Genomic DNA, 17,721 nt, shown 5'->3' with positions numbered 1-17,721 from the left:
CAATTTGGTACATATCTATTGTTCTACGAAATTCATAACCTTTAGTAATCCTTGTTGAAACCCTAGTGTTAGTATTTCTATATTTGGAAAATTATTTGCTGCAAAATCAATAGTCCCTTCAAACGTTTCCAATCCGTAAAAATCAAGAATTTTAACCTTTTCACATAAGCCTTTATCCTTCTCGAAAATATTAGCAATATAATTCAATCTTCTGGTCTCTATTTGCTCCAGATCACTTGGTCTTTTCTTTCTAATTGCAAAATATAAAGTACACAACTTTTTGTAATAAATATCAATAGGTTCTCGACCTAAATTTGCAATGATAACAAGTAATGGAATTCCTTAGAAATTCTATTTAAATCTACAAGATTTTCACTTGCTGACCTCCAGAAAATAGGTTTTGGGTTTGTGTCTCCTCTGTTTTTGAACTTTCCAAAATATTGTTTGTAAAACATTGATTCATCAAAACTCAAAGAATCGTATTCAAATGCTTCCTTAAAATTAGTATTTGCCAATTTTTCAAATCTTGGAAAACAAGCTTTAAATCCCGAACCAACATAATAATCCAAAACTTGCAACACAATTTCTTGAGGTAATTGAGCAAACAATTCCTTTAATTTCTCTTCTTTCGATTGAGTAACAGAGGCATCCTTTTGAGACGACACAGTTGCCGTCTTAATTGAAACTTTTGTTTGTGATTTACTACTACTACCAGAAGAAGCATCAACAATTATCGGAACTTTTTTTGCTTGCTGAGAATTTGATTTTGAGGTAGACACAGCAGTGGGAGCTACTACCGTCTTTGCACTGCCTCCATAAATTGAAAGGGCCTTCTTATGTGAAGTCTCCGGTTGAAATGTTGGTTTTGTTGCCGATGAGTCTGCCTTATTATTTACAACGGTTTTTTTCATTTTTTTTACTGTAAATATGAAATTATTTGAGCGGAGAAATTGGTGTTGAGGTTTTTTTTACTAATCGACAACGGAGTAATTACGTGGTTTAGTAGATAAGCATTATATTGTGTTCTTTTATTGGAATACTGTTTATAATTATTTACCATGTACAGCAACTGAAACTGCAAAGATGACATACCAAGCATGAAAAACACCAGGCAACCAAAACAGTAATGTGAATAAAAAGCTCAAGAATATATGAAGTGCAGGATTAGTTTCAGGTGAACACCATAAACTCCTGCTAGGATCTTCCATAACCTCGTGAATTCTCTTCTTATTGAGTGGAATGCAAAAGAAGCAGTAACAAACTGTCAGTGGTGGACAAATGACAGACATGAGCAAAATGAAAGCAAATAACCAATCTCCTTTATCCCATGCATTGATTGGTTTGTCAGAGAAGCAACAAGTGATGGCCATGATGATGTTTTTTTTGAGTTTTATCCTCAAGTTGACTGTTCGCTGGTTTATTAACAAATGACATATTTATCCACTCTTTTGCAACCAATGATTTAGAATTGTGATATTTTCCATACTTCCTTTCTAATGAACTGAGAATGTTACCACTTTCAAGTAACAATGTAAAATTTACAATAAATTCCACATCATACTATCATTTATTAATTGGATAGAGATTTAGAGTGTTGAACTTATTCAAAGATTAACTGAGAGATGAGTTCTCATCATCACTTTTTGGAATTGAGAATTTAAATTTCCATTTATGGAATTATTTTAAAAACATTTTCTTCCCATGTGAATAACATAATTCGTTTTAACCTTTGCTTGATATGCTACACACTTTCCTTCCTCAATCTTTTCCGTAAAATCCTCAATATTATTCACAAAATAAACAACTTTGGAACATTCCTTACATAATCTTGAATTCTCCTTCAAAAATGATAATTCTTCATATTTGAGTGGACACTTATAAATCCATTCACAACCTTCAATAAATTTCGAGTCATTGTTACTATGTACAAAGATTGGCTTCTCCACCTCGAATGATTTACTATTTGTATTTGGAGTGAGGGGTAATTTGGATGGATCATACAATTTCAAATGGAGAATTCTCCTCCTTTTCATGATAAATAATCAATATTTCATTAAAATAAAAAATGTAAGAGTTTCAATATTGGAATTATTGTAAACTTTGTAAACTACCCACCTCAATACATGGAGCCAATTTTTCACATTCAAATCACTTTTAAATTTGGGAAAGTAGGAAATCAAATGAATTCTCCAAATTCTATTCTGAGTTTTACAAAATTCAAAATCCTTCTCATCTTTCGTATATCTAAATTCGTATCGGGAGAGTATTGGCTTTTCGGATAGATTTTTAACAAGATTAAACTTGGAGAAATCTTTCAATGTCTGATTGAATATTAATTTTAAAAAGAATTGATTACAGAGTGAGAGATTGAATAAATCTTTTAGGTCAAAATCGGAGAGAATGTCTAATAGAACATCATTGGGAATGTCAGTAATCATGTTTGCCATTTTTTTTAAAGTTACAATGGATTCAAGATGGCTCAAATTTTTTTTGAGAGTCTGAGAACATTGAACACTTGTCGAGTACAGTTCAGTTTTACGACATTTTCAAAGGAAAAAGACTTGGATTAGTTCAAGCAGATTTCAATCGATCAATTGGTTGTACGGAAATGTAGTCAACAATTAAACACTTATGTGAAAGAACAACAGAGCTTCCTTTTCCATCATTTTCAAAATTGTGATAACTATATTTGAGACTATTTACTTAATTGGAGGGAGTGTCTGTATTGAGAGAAAGACTAATTACTGAACCAGCCAGCCAAATGCGAATGAGTCTGAGTTTGGTTTGCAATTGGTTATCCATTGATTGCCATTATTTCAGTCATTTTTATTAAGAAACAAGCCAAAGCAATTAGTCAAGGTCAACAAGAAACTCAACCACAACAAGTTTCTTATCAAACACAAAGAGAACAACACTCCCTAAATACTTACCAACAAGTTTATCCTCAAGTTGATCCAGAACAAGTTTACCAAGAACAAGGAACACAACATCAAAACAACCATTAAGCCAACAAAAACAATAAGTTGTTTGCTCAAAAAATCTTGTAAATATATAAAGTAGTTCAAAATTATTTGAGGTTTTGGAAAATGGTTAAAAATCTTCATCCAATTTTAATTCATTGTTAATGGTTGGGAAATGTGGAATGGAAGAATAGGATTCTAATCCAATTTTCCAGAAGAAACCCGACTTGTTCATTAACATGTCTTGAATCCATGAACATTGATTTTCAGTATGGAAGAGTTTTTCATAACCAAATGAAATTAGAATGTTATCTGAAACTACTTCCACATACTGATACATGGAGTTTCTATCCAATTCAATCAATTCAGTGGGTAAACTTGTAATAAATTCCTTTTCAATGTCAACTGCTTCCTTGACAAGTGAATGAACGAGAGTTTGAGGAAGTTTAGAATGTTTCAAATTCGAATATAGAGAATATAAAAAATTGGAATGAAATTCTTCATCTCTGAAAATCAAATCGTTGGAAATTGTTAAAGCTGACATTAATCCACGCTTCTTTAGCCAAAAAATGGAAAAGAAACTTGCAGAAAGGAAAATCTGTTCAATGCAAACTAAACCTATCAATCTTTCAGAAAATAAATTGTCAGAATTGAGCCATTTCTTTGTATATTGAGATTTCTTCATGGTTGAATTGATCATTTTTTCTATTAGTTCACTTCTTTCTGTTTCTTCTGTTAAAATTTCGAATAGATTACAATACATTTCGTAATGAATATTCTTCATGGCCAGCCGAAAGCCGTGGAAATGTTTTGCTTCTAGTATTTGAATATCTTTGAATGCTCCCCATAGATTTGTTTTCTGTTTACAATTTGCAACAAGAAACGCAAGAATAATCTTGATGAAACTGTGATCAGAATTGCAAATTTCCGATAATTTAGAAATGTCATTTCTAATAATTTGATCAAATTGTTCAACACTCCAAATGGAAGATGCCAATCTCTTTTTATAAATTTCCCACAGTTTAGGATATTGAATCGGAAAGAGAGTGAAACGGTGTGGATTTTCCGAAAGAATTTCTTCTGATTTTTCTAATTGTTTTAATTGTGAATGGAGTTCATTCATTTACGAAATATTCACGTAGGTACTTTCTTTTTGTTTCGAATAATATGGATCTTCCATTACACAGCCCCGCCAAATTTTGTCGTTTCAAAAAATAAATTTTATTGTTACAGTACCAGTCAATAATTCAAATATGTAAAATAAACTCTCTAGTGATATCTGTCATCTAAAACATTTCTTAAAAATTCTTTCGATTTTTTCAAAACCTTAGAAAGTGGAATAATATTTGGATGGTACATATCATTCTCCTCATCATAGGTTATAATGGAATCAGAGCAGACATTGGGTGAACTTCCATCTGAATTTAAATATTCCAATCCAGGTAATAAATAGAAAGCATGACATCCAATATGTCCAAATGCAAGATGTTCATCCTCGCTCACTAGTAATACTACAAATTCATATTCATAATCACAATTTGATTTGTAATAACACTTTGATCCACATGTTGAATATTCAATGGTAATACTGTTGATACTTTCTTTTTTTCTTTCACATTCGATCAGTTTCGTATTCATTTCATAAGCTTGAACATTATTTAACACTTTTTCAAGAATATTCATTGCCCTTTCTGAATACTCTTCACTAGCTTCCCCATCACCTAGGAACGTATAATCATTTCTAGGGTTAACCAAAACATCACTAAAAAATTGTGTATAAAATCCAGTTTTTTGCCAATTAATTCGTGGAAGATCGCAATGACAAGTTGAATCAGAGCATACATGTTCTACAAACTTATTTCCCAATAATAATAATAATTGATTAGAATTCGGATCAGTTTCAGAGTTGGTAATCGTGCAGCGGATGGAAATATCGGTCGGGTAGAGAATGAAGGAAGGAGAGGTTCTTTTCCATGAGTGATTTTCTTGACCAAGAAGGATTTTACGTTGTTTAATCTTTTCGATTCGTTCTTCTTCAGTGTTTGGGCATGTTTTTCTTTTGGTTTGTTTGGTTCGCGCCATTTTTTTTTGCACAACAATTTAGCACGTAGTCCTCCACATTAAAATTTTTTCTTATTATTGGTGGAAGTTTGAAGTCAATCAAACATGAATTGTAAAAAGAAATTGTAAAGCACTTACTTGATATCAAGCAAAAAACAGCGCTTTAGAAATTTTACAAAAAAAATGAGCAAACGAAGCAGGATTAGAAAAATATTAATTTCGGAGGAGCTAGACAATAATGACATGGAGGAGAAGGCAAAAAAGAAAAAACTTGTTGCACTCCCAGAACAAGAAATATTTTCAGATGATATTTGTTTTGAAATAATTTCCATGATTGATGATTCGTGGTTTATTTTAAAAAATTGCGTTTTAATTTCAAAACAATTCTTTAATGTGATCAAGGAACGTTCCAAACTGGTTATTAAATTTAAAAAAAAATTTACTGGATATAGAATTAAATTATTCATGAATAGTCGATTTATGAGTAGTATTGTTGATGTTAAATTTTCTGAAATGTTGTTTAACTCTGAAGAAACACCTAAATTCATAAATGAAATGACTAAGATGAAACAATTAACATCACTTGATATTTCTTACAATCTAATTTATGCTGAAGGAGCCAAATCAATAAGTGAAATGAAACAATTAACATCACTTGATATTGGTGGAAATCGAATATATGATAAAGGAGCCAAATTCATAAGTGAACTGAAGCAATTAAAATCACTTAATATTTATAACGATTGGATTGGTATAGACGGAATCAAACCAATAAGTGAAATGAAACAATTAACATCACTTGATATTGGTAGAAATCACATTGGTGATGAAGTAGCCAAATTCATAAGTGACATGAAACAATTAACATCACTTACTGTCAATAACAATCGTATTGGTGTGGAAGGAGCCAAGTTCATAAGTGAAATGAAACAATTAAAATCACTTGGTATTAATAACAATCAAATTTATGCTGAAGGAGCCAAATTCATAAGTGAAATGAAACAATTAACATCACTTGATATTTCTGACAATCAAATTTATGCTGAAGGAGCCAAGTTCATAAGTGAAATGAAACAATTAACATCACTTAATATTAGTAACAATTGTATTGGTGATGAAGGAGCCAAGTTCATAATTGAAATGAAACAATTAACATCACTTGATATTGGTAGAAATCAAATTGGTGATGAAGTAGCCAAATTCATAATTGAAATGAAACAATTAAAATCAATTGATATTAATTAGTATTATTCAGTTGGCGACCAATGGCTTAGTTTTTATCCATTTTGAAAATAAGATTTAATTCCTGGTTTGTTTTGGTGCTAAAAGGCCAATAAATTCCAAATTGGATATTGGTGTTGATGATGTTGAAGTGGATCCACTTCCTTCATTAATATCTCCAAAAATTACAGTTTCAGAAGATTTCTTTCCATCTTTTAAATCAATGAAAGAAGTAAACTGAAATTTCTTCTCATCTTTACGTTTGTAAATAATTGGAGCTCCAAGAAAATTGGTAAAATCTTTCAATTCCAATAATTTGAAATTTTCACTTTGTCTAATGGAGGTTGTTTCTACCATGATGGTTGATTGATTAGAGGTCAGTCCAGCAATAATTTCCAATTCTAGGACAGCTAATTCTTTGTTATCGACTTTGTAAATAAATTCTGATCTAAGGCCTTTGAGTTTTCTGCCAACCTTGATTTTCTTAATACTCAAACAATTATCAATTAATTCATCATAGCATGAAAATTCAAATTCTTTAGCATAGTCTGCTATATTGAAAAGTTGAAAAGGATTCTTTACCTCTGATTTGGTGATTTCTTCTAATGTAAGATTGTGGTTTTCAAAATTGAGTGGAACATAATTGTAATATGTGCTCCTTTCAAAGAGAACCTTACTCTTTGAGCACCAAATGGATGGAGTAAGCACTTTTTCCTTTTCTATAATTCTAACGTGTCCTTCATTATAAGGTTTTCCCACTTGACCTGGTTTGTATAAAACTATTTTTTTATCCCATGTGGAGATAATGAATCCAAACTCTTCATCTGTGATACGAACTTGTGAAATTTGACCACTAACCCACATGCAATGTTCAACACACACCAATTCCTCATACTGGACATTCCAATAAAATTCATAAAGTTTCTGTTCAGAGAGAACGAAACTTCTCAATCTATTTCCATCTAAATAGGGAATAAACTCTGGATTATCCATAAATCTCTTTAAAATAAATTGCTTTCCCAATGATTCATCAGTAAATTTCACAGATTTTGTAAATTTTCTTTCTTTCAAATCGAATAGGAAGATGGATCCATTGAAACATAAACCATTCAATGAATATTTTCTCTCCTTGCAATTTTCACAAGGGAGAAGTACAACTAGAGGGCTATCTGTATCAATGGCAGCATACTGATCTACTGAATTAGAATCCAATATTAATTCTTCTGTGAAAAGACATTCTGTGGAACTATTTTCTAAGAATGGATTTTTACATCCAAATTTTGTTGCCACAGCTAATTGATCAACAAATCCAATAACTGTATAGTCCTGAGTTCTAATTACATTATTTAAAGACATTGAATGAGGTTTCCAATCTGAAATAATTGCACTTTCAATTACAGGGTATTCTCTCTTGAATAATTTACATACACCTCTCACTTTTTTAGAATCATTTTCAATCTTATTCAAGACTAAACTTTCAAAATCTAATGAAACATTCTTAAAACCACAATTGACTTGTTCTTGACCCTTGACGTTGATGTCAAATTCTGAAATGATAACCTTGCTAATATTTGAAACATCAGAAATATCTAACAAGTAAACTTGATGATGACGACCTTTACTTTCTGTAATCCCCAAAATACTCTCCGAAAATACAGAAATCACTGAGTCGATTGAATATTTAGTTTCTTCCTGTTTTGGTTGGGAATCAACAACATCAACCAATGATGAAGAAGAACTGTCTGATGTACCGCCACCAAATATTGGTCTTGATGAAATGGCTTCTTCCAAAGAAGTATTTAAAAAAGCAGCAAATGGATTATTTGTTGTTGTTGTTGTATTGTTATTGGGTGTGAAAGAAAAAAAACCACCAAACGGATTGTTGGAGAAAGATGGTGTGTCTTGTTCTGACATTTTTTTATGATTGTTGAACATCAATGTTAATCTCAAAATACCATTGTCCATCAAGAATGGAACTGAGATGTGGTCTTTTATTATGTGCTAATACGGGATAAGCTAATTGTTAGGATTGTAAGTCTTACAGATTAAGATAACAGGGGCGGTGGTGTAATGGTAACATCGCAGCCTCCAAAGCTGTGGCCGGGGGTTCGATTCCCCCTCGCCCCCTGTTCTTTTGCATTTTATTGTATTCATATTTCTCTTAATACCAAAAAAAGAAATAGCTCAATATTCTGAAATAGCTCAATGTTCTATTAAGGTGATAACCCTAAACTTTTCAATTAATGTGAATTTATTGATGTAAAGGTTGAATCCCATTGCAGGTAAATGAATGAAAACTTGACGATTTGGAACAACAGAATGTACAACATTTGGACCTTCGAGGCAATATCCTATTCCAGACTTTCAAGATTTTGAATCATTCAAAGCAAGGTATGTCAACATTCCTTGGATTTATTACAAGGAATTATTTGAGATTCCTACTACTCTTTAACGTTTTCATCGTACTAATGTAATTGTCAAGGCAGTGGTGAAGGACATAACCATTGAAAATAACCTTAAAAGAAAGAGATCTCAAGAGGATGAGAGTAAGATGAAAAAGTCCAGCGATGTCAGCTCGACCAGAAGTGAGGAAAATTCCTATGAAGACGAAATTGACACTGCCTATACAATTTTAAGCCTAGAAACAGAGGTAAGTTTCAATTGACCCAATATTTCTAATACAACACTTATTGGAATATGATATTAATTTAACAACCTTCAAAGGGAGTAAATGGAGATAGAAGACTGGAAATATTAGTACCAATTTGGAATAATGAAAGGACTCAATTTGTTCATATTGTCCTCATCATTGAATTTCTTGATTTGATAAATGGGGGTGGTGTTGAAATTTCGAGGAGTAACCCAAACTTGTAATGCCTTCACAAATTCCACCAGCCAACATGTATGTAAATATTTCAAAGTTTTTATGTTGGAGTATATCACTTGTTTGCATTTATTTTGGATCCAAATTTTTCATATAATTATCCAATCCATGGCATGAAGCATATCCACCTTGTTCACATTCAATTTGAACTTCATTTCCTGCATGAGCAAATCCTAATTCTTGTGGTGGCATTTGAGCAACAATGTCTTTCTGAGCTGGTCCATTACCATTCTTATCCACCATATTGACAACACGAACGAAATCCTTAATATTCTTATTGACTATTTGAGCGTGTTCCTTATCTCCAACTCTTGGATTACCAAATGTAATTAATTCAATTTTGGCTGCATTATTCTTGTGATTCAATTTGTAATCGGTGGCTGCAAGTTCACTCAGTGCGCCTCCCTTACTGTGTCCTGTGAAAACAATCTTGGAAACTTTTCCTTCCTTTTGATATTGATTAATGAGCTTGTTGATTTCCTTTCTATCTTTCATGTAATGCTTATAGAAACCAGAGTGAACTTTTCCAACGTATTTTCCATTGAAATAGGCAGGTTTCATCTTCATATCAAAGTTATTTCCCCAATCCACAACAGAATTTACATCAGTTCCTCTATACGAAACTACAAGGGTCTTATCTTTTTCATTGTACCAAACTTTAGAAGCAATCTTTTCAATTTTGTGATCCTTTTCAAGAATTGGCTTGTAACCTTGTTGTTTCAATAATGCTTCACTCTTTGCATCATTGTCATTGGCTTTTGAGAATTCAGATGCCAATTCAACTGATTTGGCAGTGATTGATGACTTGGGTGTGACCTTTTGATTACTATTCATTCCGTTTAAAGTTTCCAATTTGGTAACACCTTTAGTTTGGTCATTCTTTGCACCACTCTTCCAATGTAAAAGTTTCTTTGCTTGTTTTTTCAAGATTTTCCAACCTTTAGTTTCGCTAATTTTCTTTCCAATTTTGTTTAATTCTTTCAATGCCTTCTTTGCAATCTTTTGAGAAACTTTCTTTAGAGATTTCTTGATTGGAGAGAAGATTTTGTCAATTTTCTTACCTGCCTTTCTCAATGCTTGTTTAGTTGTTTCAATCTTGGAAGAAATCTTTCGTCCAAATTTGCTCTTTTTAAATTTCTGTGATTTTTCTTTGATTTTCTTTACAATTTTGCTATTCTTCAATTTGTTGGAGAGTTTCTTGTATTTTCCCTTCAATTTCTTTGCTTGTTGTTTAATTTTAGAGGAATATTTCATGAACAATTGTTTCTTCTTGTTGGCCCTATTCTTCAACTTGTTAGAAACCTTTGAAACAGAATCGAATAACTTCTTTTTAGCTTTCTGTTTGATATTCTTCCACTTGCCAAAAGATACATCTTTGACCTGACGAATGCGATCCTTTATCTTTCTTTCTGCCTGTTTAATTTTATTCGAAACGCTATTCTTTACTTTACTAATGGCTGACTTGAAACTAAACTTTCCTTCCACAAAAGTGCCACTTCCAAACAAACAACAAATGCCAATAACTATTAGAAAGATGGAAATACATCGAGAGAATAAGTTTCGTCCCTCCATCATATTTTATTCGAAAGTGAGTAAATGGATGATGAATTTTTTTGATGATTGGTGGTTAAAAGGAAACAAACATTTCAAAGCAAAACATCAATTTCACATGACCAATAAGGAAGAACTTTCGACTAACTTTGATATCAAATGTTTTTTTATTCGAAACTTAACTTTCAACTTTTCACAACATTAAATTCTCAATCTTTAAACTCTGGAGAAACTTGATCAAGAATTGAAGTACTCTGTGTTGGATATTATCATTGTTTCCCGCCAACAAGAATTGAAACTCTATTTCAAAAATATCAAATAAATTTGAATTTGTAAAAAAATACTCTAATCATCTACAAATCATGAACACCACCAACACCTCAAATAATAACTCAATGTTTTACCACCACTACTCACAACAGGTTAACCTCTCGGATCACGATGATCAGGATTTTAAAAAGCGAAAAAGACAAGACTCTGATGATGATCGTTCTAAAAAGAATAAAAAGGACGTTTCCGAAGAAACATTATTCAATTCATCATCATCAGTAACAACCTCCTATTTAACAAATCATATAGATGATGATAATGTACCTCCTCCTTCCGATTTTGAATGGATTAATTAATTATAATTTATTATTAATTATTATTTAATGTTTAATGATGATGATCAGTGAATGAAAGCCTTGGTTGGAATCGGACAACGGAGAGGACTTGCTGCTAGGGCCTCGGATATACAAACCTTCAATGGTTATATTAATAGAAGAACGAACACAATCAAAATAGTATGGAGTAATAAATATCTTAGAGCTATGTGGTATTGTGTTGGAAGACAATAGTTATCTCATCCGAAACTAATAAGAAAAAAATGTTGAATAACCTGTCAGGCCAACCGCAGAAACCAACAGTTGGTTTGGACGATTCTCTCATTCAACGATATAAATTCAATATTGAAGCAGTTTTTGATCATGAAAGTGCTCGTGATTGTTTCCGAAAGTTTTTAAAGGATAATTTGAATGAAGATCCTTTCATGTTTTATGAAATGGTTGAAAAGTATCAAAAAACAAGATTGGACAAGAATAGATTTGATATGGCTGTGGAAATTATGAATACTTTTATTGTTGTGAGTGCCAAACATGAATTAAACTTGTCAATGACCATTAGGAAAGATATTCTAAAGATTTGGAGTTTAACTCAAGAATTTAATGAAGGAAAAGCAGTTGAATTAATAGAATGTCCATCGGACTTGTTCCAAAAAGCTCAGAACGTCATCTTTTCCGAATTGAAACAAGATAATTTTCCAAGATTTACCGAATCTGAACAATTTAAATCCTTTTTAAAGAAGGAAGCTAAAAAGCCAGAATACAAGGACTCTCCGTCACAATTACTTGAACAATTAGGGACCAAAAAAGCATTGGATAGATCAGACAGTAGCATTTCACAGGATTCGAGTGATAGTGATAGCTTTATAGAGGAAATAGCAAAGAGTACACCCATCAAGGATAAAGATAGACCCCTAATTGATAATACCTCAATCTATGTCACTCCAAAGGATTATGAAATTTTGAAAGAATTAATATCAACATTGAACGATAGCAACAGGTGGAAAGTGGCAGATGAAAAGACTGGAACCAAAACACTTACCAGTGTTAATAATTATTATATGAATTTAGGTGAAGAAGCCCTACCAGTGATTTGTTTTACTGGATTGATGAGTGGAGATCACAAGAGTATTTTCAATCTATTTTTTAAGAAATCATTTGAAAAGAAGATTAACTCATTCTATAAGAGAAAATTCCAATTGGAATATTTAAAGATTAATCATGAAAAGGGAATTGAATATCCTAATACTATTATTTACCATCAGTTGGATGTAAGTTTTCAAAATTCAATTTGGTTGGGTGATTAAGTTTACTATGTATAATACTATTTGTAAAACTTAAAACTAATAGATTGGGTTCCCATTCACTAAGAGAGAAATTGTCATGGCTAGAACCATCATACCTGATAAATATAATGAGGAAACGGATGAATTTGATAGATTTGTAATTATTTCAAAGCCTTCAGCTCACGATGACTCACCAATCAAGAAGGATTTTATTCGAGTGTCGCTCTACACAGCTGTTGTTATTGAGAGACAAACAACAAACTCGACCAGATATTACATTTTTGATTTCATGGATATGAAAGGTTCTGTTCCAAAGGGTATTGTTGCAGGATTATCCAAAATGTTTGCTAGTGACATGCACAAAATGGTAAAGAAGGATATTGAAAAGACAAAGGATGTAGATGAAGAGCTCTTGTCAATGGATGGATCTCTTGAAGTTTTAAAAGAGCAAAACAAAGCAATAAGAGACTCATTGAATCTTTAACCAAACCTTAAATAAACACAATATAATGATAATTTTGAAACTATGTAAGCCATTTTGCAAAAACTAACGTGAGCCTTCCTAGCTCAGTTGGCAGTAGCGCTGTCCTAGTAAGACAGAGGTCTTGGGTTCGATTCCCAAGGGAGGCAAATTTTGCCACTGTTTTATAATTGTTATTGGTAACAATTTATTAATGTTGCGTTAAACTAAGAGAGGATGGTTACTGGAGAGAGTATTTTTGCATGTTTGTAATGTATCACTAACATCTTGGAAGTTGGGTCTCAAATGAGGATTCAAGTTCCAACAATTTTGAACGAGTTGAGCTATGGCAATCATTGAGAGTGCTATCAAATCATTATCATACTTGGATTTGATGAATTTTTGAGTCCATTTAGAAACTGTATCAGCATTGAATGGAATGACAGGTCTCAATCCAGTAGCAACTCTTGCCAATAAGTTGTCATTGGTCACATCAACATATGGAGTGTGTTTGAATTTAGAGTTGGAGAAGAGTTTTTCCTTATTGATATACAGATAAGGATGGTCTTCAAAGATTACTTGCCAAGCAAGAATGGAGAAACTGTAAACATCAATGGCACGTGGATTATTGGTTAAATTTGGATCTGTACAACAAATAAGCTCGTTAGGAACGAAATATATGGTACTCCTATTCTTGGTTTCAGTATTTTCCAAGTTGAGCGGCTTACTGAGACCAAAATCACAAATCTTACAAGCTTTTGTTCTTGGATCAAATAACACATTAGCAGGAGTCAAATCTCTGTGAACAATGGAAGGATTCAATTGATGCAAGTAATTCATACCAGTGGCAATTTGAAGTAAAATTTCAATCTTTTCATCCAAATCCATCTTGATAGATTTTCTACACAAATCCCCAATCAATTGATTCAAATTTCCATTAACATATTCCATAACAATTAATTGTTCCTTTCCCTTAATAGAAATACCGTAACATTCAACAATATTTGGATGTTTCAATGAATACATGAGTGCAGCTTCTCTTGGAATTTCAATTTGCTTGGAGTTATCTGGAACTGGAGTAGACTTGACAGCAACAAGTTGATCTTTCCAATAGGCCTTATGAACACTTCCATATCCACCACTTCCCAGTTTCGACAAGAGTTTAAGTTCACTTGGTTGAATATAGAGTGGCAATAAAGGACTACTATTAATTCCAGTATTATAGACATTGATATCATCAAATGTTACATCCAATCGTTCATTTGGAAGTGGTAATGATTGAGTACTTCGGAGAATTGAATGGCTGTTCAATGCTGCTCTAGCTTTCCATTTCTTACAGGCACAACCACAAACAATAGCAAGTGCTGCACAAATACAACCACAAACTAATATTGGAAGAATGATGGCAAATATGACAATAAAAGCACTGAGGGAAACGTCACCATTGGAAGGATTAACAATTGGCGTTGCAGCATCTTCATAGTAACCAACAAAGAATTTTCCAGTCTTGGTGGTTTGAATAACTATTTGAAGAGGACTAGTAGAGGAAATTGAGCATTCTTCCTTTTTCATTGTATCAACAAGGTAACATGTTTGTTTCTTATCAACTCCAGTATTCATTCTTGGAATGGTCAATTTTGCAATATTGTGGCTACTAGAAATTGAAACAGAGGCATAATCACGCTTAATATCCAAGAATGATAACTCAACAGTATAAGAGCTTGGCATGACACTTCTCCAAGATTGAACATAATACATCTTGAGGCATACCATTGAATTCTCTGGAACGCCCAAAGTATCTCTTGAAGTATTAAGGGCTTGCAACAAGGAGAATTGAAGAGAAGTTTGAGTGATGGTATCAGAATATGGAGCAATCGAATCAGATTTCATAAATTTGCAATACGAGTAGTATGATAAACTTGAAATTCTTGAAGGGCCTTCGCCTTCCTTTAGTTTTCTGAACTGAACTTCTGTGAGAATATTATAAATCTGAGTGATCTTTTCAAGTGAATCAGATACTGCACGAGAAGTTCGTCTCTTTGATCCAAAGAAGAATTCTTCAAATTTTGTAGCAGAGTTCAAACATAGCTGAATATCATCAGAAGACATTTGAATTCCATTGGATATTGTCTTGTGTAATACTGTCGAAAAGTATTCCAAAACAACAGTACTTTCACTATCCCTAAAGACATTAACAACTGAGCTCACCGAATCAATAACTGAAATGGCAGATTTCAATGAAGAAACTGTCAATGTAGTGTCAAGAGTCTCCTTTGTCAAAGATGTCTTGATACTATCCATGACAATTTGTTTTGATTGTTCTTTCACTTGGAAGAAGAACCACTGCTCACATAACTAATCAATGAAGAAATGACTGATGGAGTAATTGGATTAGAGGCAACATAATTCAATTGAGCAACAGTTAAATCTGTAGTATTCACCTGGACTATGACTGGTTTATCATAGATTGTGTATGATAAGAATGAATCGGAAACTGAAACTGAAGTTTCCCATGTTCCTGAAGGGAGAGTAGTATTGAGAGATGTTTGAACAGAACTTTCAGCCAATGATTTCCATGCCAAAGAACCTACACTTCTATAAATGAATGTAAATGTCAAGACATCTTGATTGAAAGAAATCCAATCAACACCACCAGATAGCATGAAATTGGTTGTGAGAGAGTAACCAAAGAGAGGAGAAACAGAGAATGATCCCATTGAAGGAGGACTATAGGTCTTGAAGGAAATAAATCCAAATCCCTTCTTACTTCCATCTGTAACAATCAGAGAAATGTTATACCTCTTTCCAAGAGCTAATTGACTGGATGGAATAACTAATTGATTCGAGACAGTTGTATCCATTGGTTGGAATGGAGATTTCCAATCATACACAACATTTGGACCAATAGATTCTTTGATATCAGCTGATATGGTCAAATCTTTTGTTGGATTTACCCAAGTTGGATTTTGACCTTCCAATTTAAGAGTAACAGTGAGTACATTTGATGAAGAGACATCAACAAGGACAACCTGAATTGACTTGGTAATAACTCTGGAATCCTTCTTGAATGTTGCTTCACAAACATATTGCCCTGGATTGAGTTGTTTTGAGACTGTAATAGTATGATTGAAAACAGTGTCAACCAACTTTTCTACCAATTGATTATCTTGATTCCAACAATTGAGTGATAAATCACCCTCAGTTAAATCACTAGGGAAGCTTGGATCAGAGGCTTTAACTTCAAATTCCAAAGGTTTTTCAAAGGATTGAGTGAGCATATTTGGAATGTTGAAATCAAGAGTGAGCGAAGCCAAATTGGACTTGACAATAAATTCAAAGGAAGTGGAAATTTCCAACCTGCCAAGTGTAGCAATAACCTTGAATGAATATTCACCTTCGTTAGAAATTAAAGTTCCAGAGCTCTTGGTTGATTCGCCAATGACAAGGAATTTATCAACCTGAACCAGTTGAGATTGGTTAAAGAAATCAGAAGCATATCCATAGCTAATGGAGCTGAAATGACCGGCATAGCACAATGGAATTGTCAATTCTGGTTCCAAAGCAATAGAAGTTCCAATCACATAGGAAATTATTGAACCTTGCTTGATTGTGAGAGATGGTTTCACTATTTGTGGATCACAAGAAAGCTCACAAGTTATTCCGTAATATCCAGAATTACATTTGCCACAAGTTTCTCCAGCCCATTGCTCGCTACACACACAAACATCTAGTGCTGAGCACAAACCATGACCAGAACAAACAATAGAGGTGTTGAATTCTCCAAAGCAGATTGGATTTTCACAATTTGAACCATTATATCCAGCCACGCAGGAATCACACAATTCTCCAGCCCATCTTCCTTCACAAAAACATTGAGAAGGTGCAACACAAGAACCATGTCCAGAGCAAACCATAGAATCGTTAGCGCTTACTCCATAACAAACTGGCACATCACAAGCCGATCCTGAATACTTTTCTGGACAAGTATCACAATTAGCTCCAGTCCAAAAACCAGAACAAACACATACAGAGGACTCAATGCACTTGCCATTTCCAGAGCAAACACTTTCATTATTAGCTGCAAGGCCGTAACAGATTGGAACATCACATCCCTCTCCAGTGTGACTTTCGTCACAGGATTTGCAGTCATCTCCAGAGAAACCTGTTGGACAATTTTCACACATTGCTCCTTCCCAGTTATTGAAACAAGAACAATTGGATGGGGTAATACAAGAGCCATGACCAGAACAAACTGATCTATCATTACCATTCACTCCAAAACAGGACGGAATATCACACAATTCACCAATGTAATCGCTACTGCATTGATTACAACTTTCACCCTTCCAATTCTCAAAGCAGGAGCACAAATCTGGACTGAAACAATAACCATTTCCAGAACATACATTACTAGCATTTGCTGAAATACCAAAGCATGAAGGAATGTCACATCTCTCACCACTGAATCCAGGTGTACATGAGGAGCAGTCTTCTCCATAATAACCTTCTCTACAAGTGGAACAATCATTTCCAGACCAGTTTTCGTTACAAGTGCACATATCTGGTCCTGAACAGTTACCGTGCCCTGAGCAAACCAAAGAACCATCTCCTTCAACGCTTGATCCAAAACAAACAGGAATATCACAATTTGAACCACTGTATCCAGCTTGACAGGAATCACACAATCTCCAACCCA

General features: G+C 33.3%; 10 protein-coding genes and 2 non-coding genes across 12 annotated transcripts in view; 4 read left to right on the top strand and 8 right to left on the bottom strand.

Annotated features, from left to right (window-relative positions):
• Positions 1 to 308: 308 nt before the first annotated feature.
• On the bottom strand, positions 309 to 911 carry NAEGRDRAFT_66058 (uncharacterized protein; the record flags this gene model as incomplete). The annotated part of the gene is made up of 1 exon (XM_002678745.1): positions 309 to 911. The coding sequence occupies one exon, from the start codon at positions 909 to 911 to the stop codon at positions 309 to 311; it is 603 nt and encodes a 200-aa protein (XP_002678791.1).
• Positions 912 to 1,049: 138 nt separating this feature from the next.
• NAEGRDRAFT_66057 (uncharacterized protein) lies at positions 1,050 to 1,370 on the bottom strand (the record flags this gene model as incomplete). Its single annotated transcript, XM_002678744.1, has 1 exon — positions 1,050 to 1,370. One exon carries the CDS (start codon positions 1,368 to 1,370, stop codon positions 1,050 to 1,052), a length of 321 nt encoding a protein of 106 aa, XP_002678790.1.
• A 312-nt stretch (positions 1,371 to 1,682) lies between these two features.
• Positions 1,683 to 2,033, bottom strand: NAEGRDRAFT_66056 (uncharacterized protein; the record flags this gene model as incomplete). The annotated part of the gene is made up of 1 exon (XM_002678743.1): positions 1,683 to 2,033. One exon carries the CDS (start codon positions 2,031 to 2,033, stop codon positions 1,683 to 1,685), a length of 351 nt encoding a protein of 116 aa, XP_002678789.1.
• Positions 2,034 to 3,090: 1,057 nt separating this feature from the next.
• Positions 3,091 to 4,083, bottom strand: NAEGRDRAFT_32493 (uncharacterized protein; the record flags this gene model as incomplete). The annotated part of the gene is made up of 1 exon (XM_002678742.1): positions 3,091 to 4,083. One exon carries the CDS (start codon positions 4,081 to 4,083, stop codon positions 3,091 to 3,093), a length of 993 nt encoding a protein of 330 aa, XP_002678788.1.
• An 86-nt stretch (positions 4,084 to 4,169) lies between these two features.
• On the bottom strand, positions 4,170 to 5,042 carry NAEGRDRAFT_79264 (uncharacterized protein; the record flags this gene model as incomplete). Its single annotated transcript, XM_002678741.1, has 1 exon — positions 4,170 to 5,042. One exon carries the CDS (start codon positions 5,040 to 5,042, stop codon positions 4,230 to 4,232), a length of 813 nt encoding a protein of 270 aa, XP_002678787.1. The 3' UTR covers positions 4,170 to 4,229.
• A 162-nt stretch (positions 5,043 to 5,204) lies between these two features.
• Positions 5,205 to 6,156, top strand: NAEGRDRAFT_66053 (uncharacterized protein; the record flags this gene model as incomplete). Its single annotated transcript, XM_002678877.1, has 2 exons — positions 5,205 to 6,084; positions 6,119 to 6,156. 2 exons carry the CDS (start codon positions 5,205 to 5,207, stop codon positions 6,154 to 6,156), a joined length of 918 nt encoding a protein of 305 aa, XP_002678923.1.
• A 164-nt stretch (positions 6,157 to 6,320) lies between these two features.
• NAEGRDRAFT_66052 (uncharacterized protein) lies at positions 6,321 to 8,156 on the bottom strand (the record flags this gene model as incomplete). Its single annotated transcript, XM_002678740.1, has 1 exon — positions 6,321 to 8,156. One exon carries the CDS (start codon positions 8,154 to 8,156, stop codon positions 6,321 to 6,323), a length of 1,836 nt encoding a protein of 611 aa, XP_002678786.1.
• A 142-nt stretch (positions 8,157 to 8,298) lies between these two features.
• On the top strand, positions 8,299 to 8,369 carry NAEGRDRAFT_t239. The gene has a single exon. It is a non-coding gene; the product is annotated as a tRNA-Trp (tRNA).
• Positions 8,370 to 9,195: 826 nt separating this feature from the next.
• Positions 9,196 to 10,701, bottom strand: NAEGRDRAFT_66051 (uncharacterized protein; the record flags this gene model as incomplete). Its single annotated transcript, XM_002678739.1, has 1 exon — positions 9,196 to 10,701. One exon carries the CDS (start codon positions 10,699 to 10,701, stop codon positions 9,196 to 9,198), a length of 1,506 nt encoding a protein of 501 aa, XP_002678785.1.
• Positions 10,702 to 11,545: 844 nt separating this feature from the next.
• On the top strand, positions 11,546 to 13,049 carry NAEGRDRAFT_66050 (uncharacterized protein; the record flags this gene model as incomplete). The annotated part of the gene is made up of 2 exons (XM_002678876.1): positions 11,546 to 12,550; positions 12,630 to 13,049. 2 exons carry the CDS (start codon positions 11,546 to 11,548, stop codon positions 13,047 to 13,049), a joined length of 1,425 nt encoding a protein of 474 aa, XP_002678922.1.
• A 72-nt stretch (positions 13,050 to 13,121) lies between these two features.
• NAEGRDRAFT_t240 lies at positions 13,122 to 13,195 on the top strand. Its single transcript has one exon. It is a non-coding gene; the product is annotated as a tRNA-Thr (tRNA).
• Positions 13,196 to 13,247: 52 nt separating this feature from the next.
• The window catches only part of NAEGRDRAFT_66049 (uncharacterized protein), a gene marked incomplete at both ends in the record, with an annotated part of 17,599 nt that continues 13,125 nt past the window's right edge, over positions 13,248 to 17,721 (bottom strand). Inside the window, 2 exons of the mRNA XM_002678738.1 lie at positions 13,248 to 15,318; positions 15,354 to 17,691. Coding sequence (XP_002678784.1) covers positions 13,248 to 15,318; positions 15,354 to 17,691 — 4,409 coding nt within the window. The remainder of the gene's footprint in view (positions 15,319 to 15,353; positions 17,692 to 17,721) is intronic.

This window comes from Naegleria gruberi, assembly GCF_000004985.1.
Source record: "Naegleria gruberi genomic scaffold NAEGRscaffold_16, whole genome shotgun sequence".
In the NCBI taxonomy this organism is placed as follows: domain Eukaryota; phylum Heterolobosea; class Eutetramitea; order Acrasida; family Naegleriidae; genus Naegleria; species Naegleria gruberi.
Note: the sequence above shows the minus strand (reverse complement) of the source record. Positions and strands in the feature narration are given on the sequence as shown.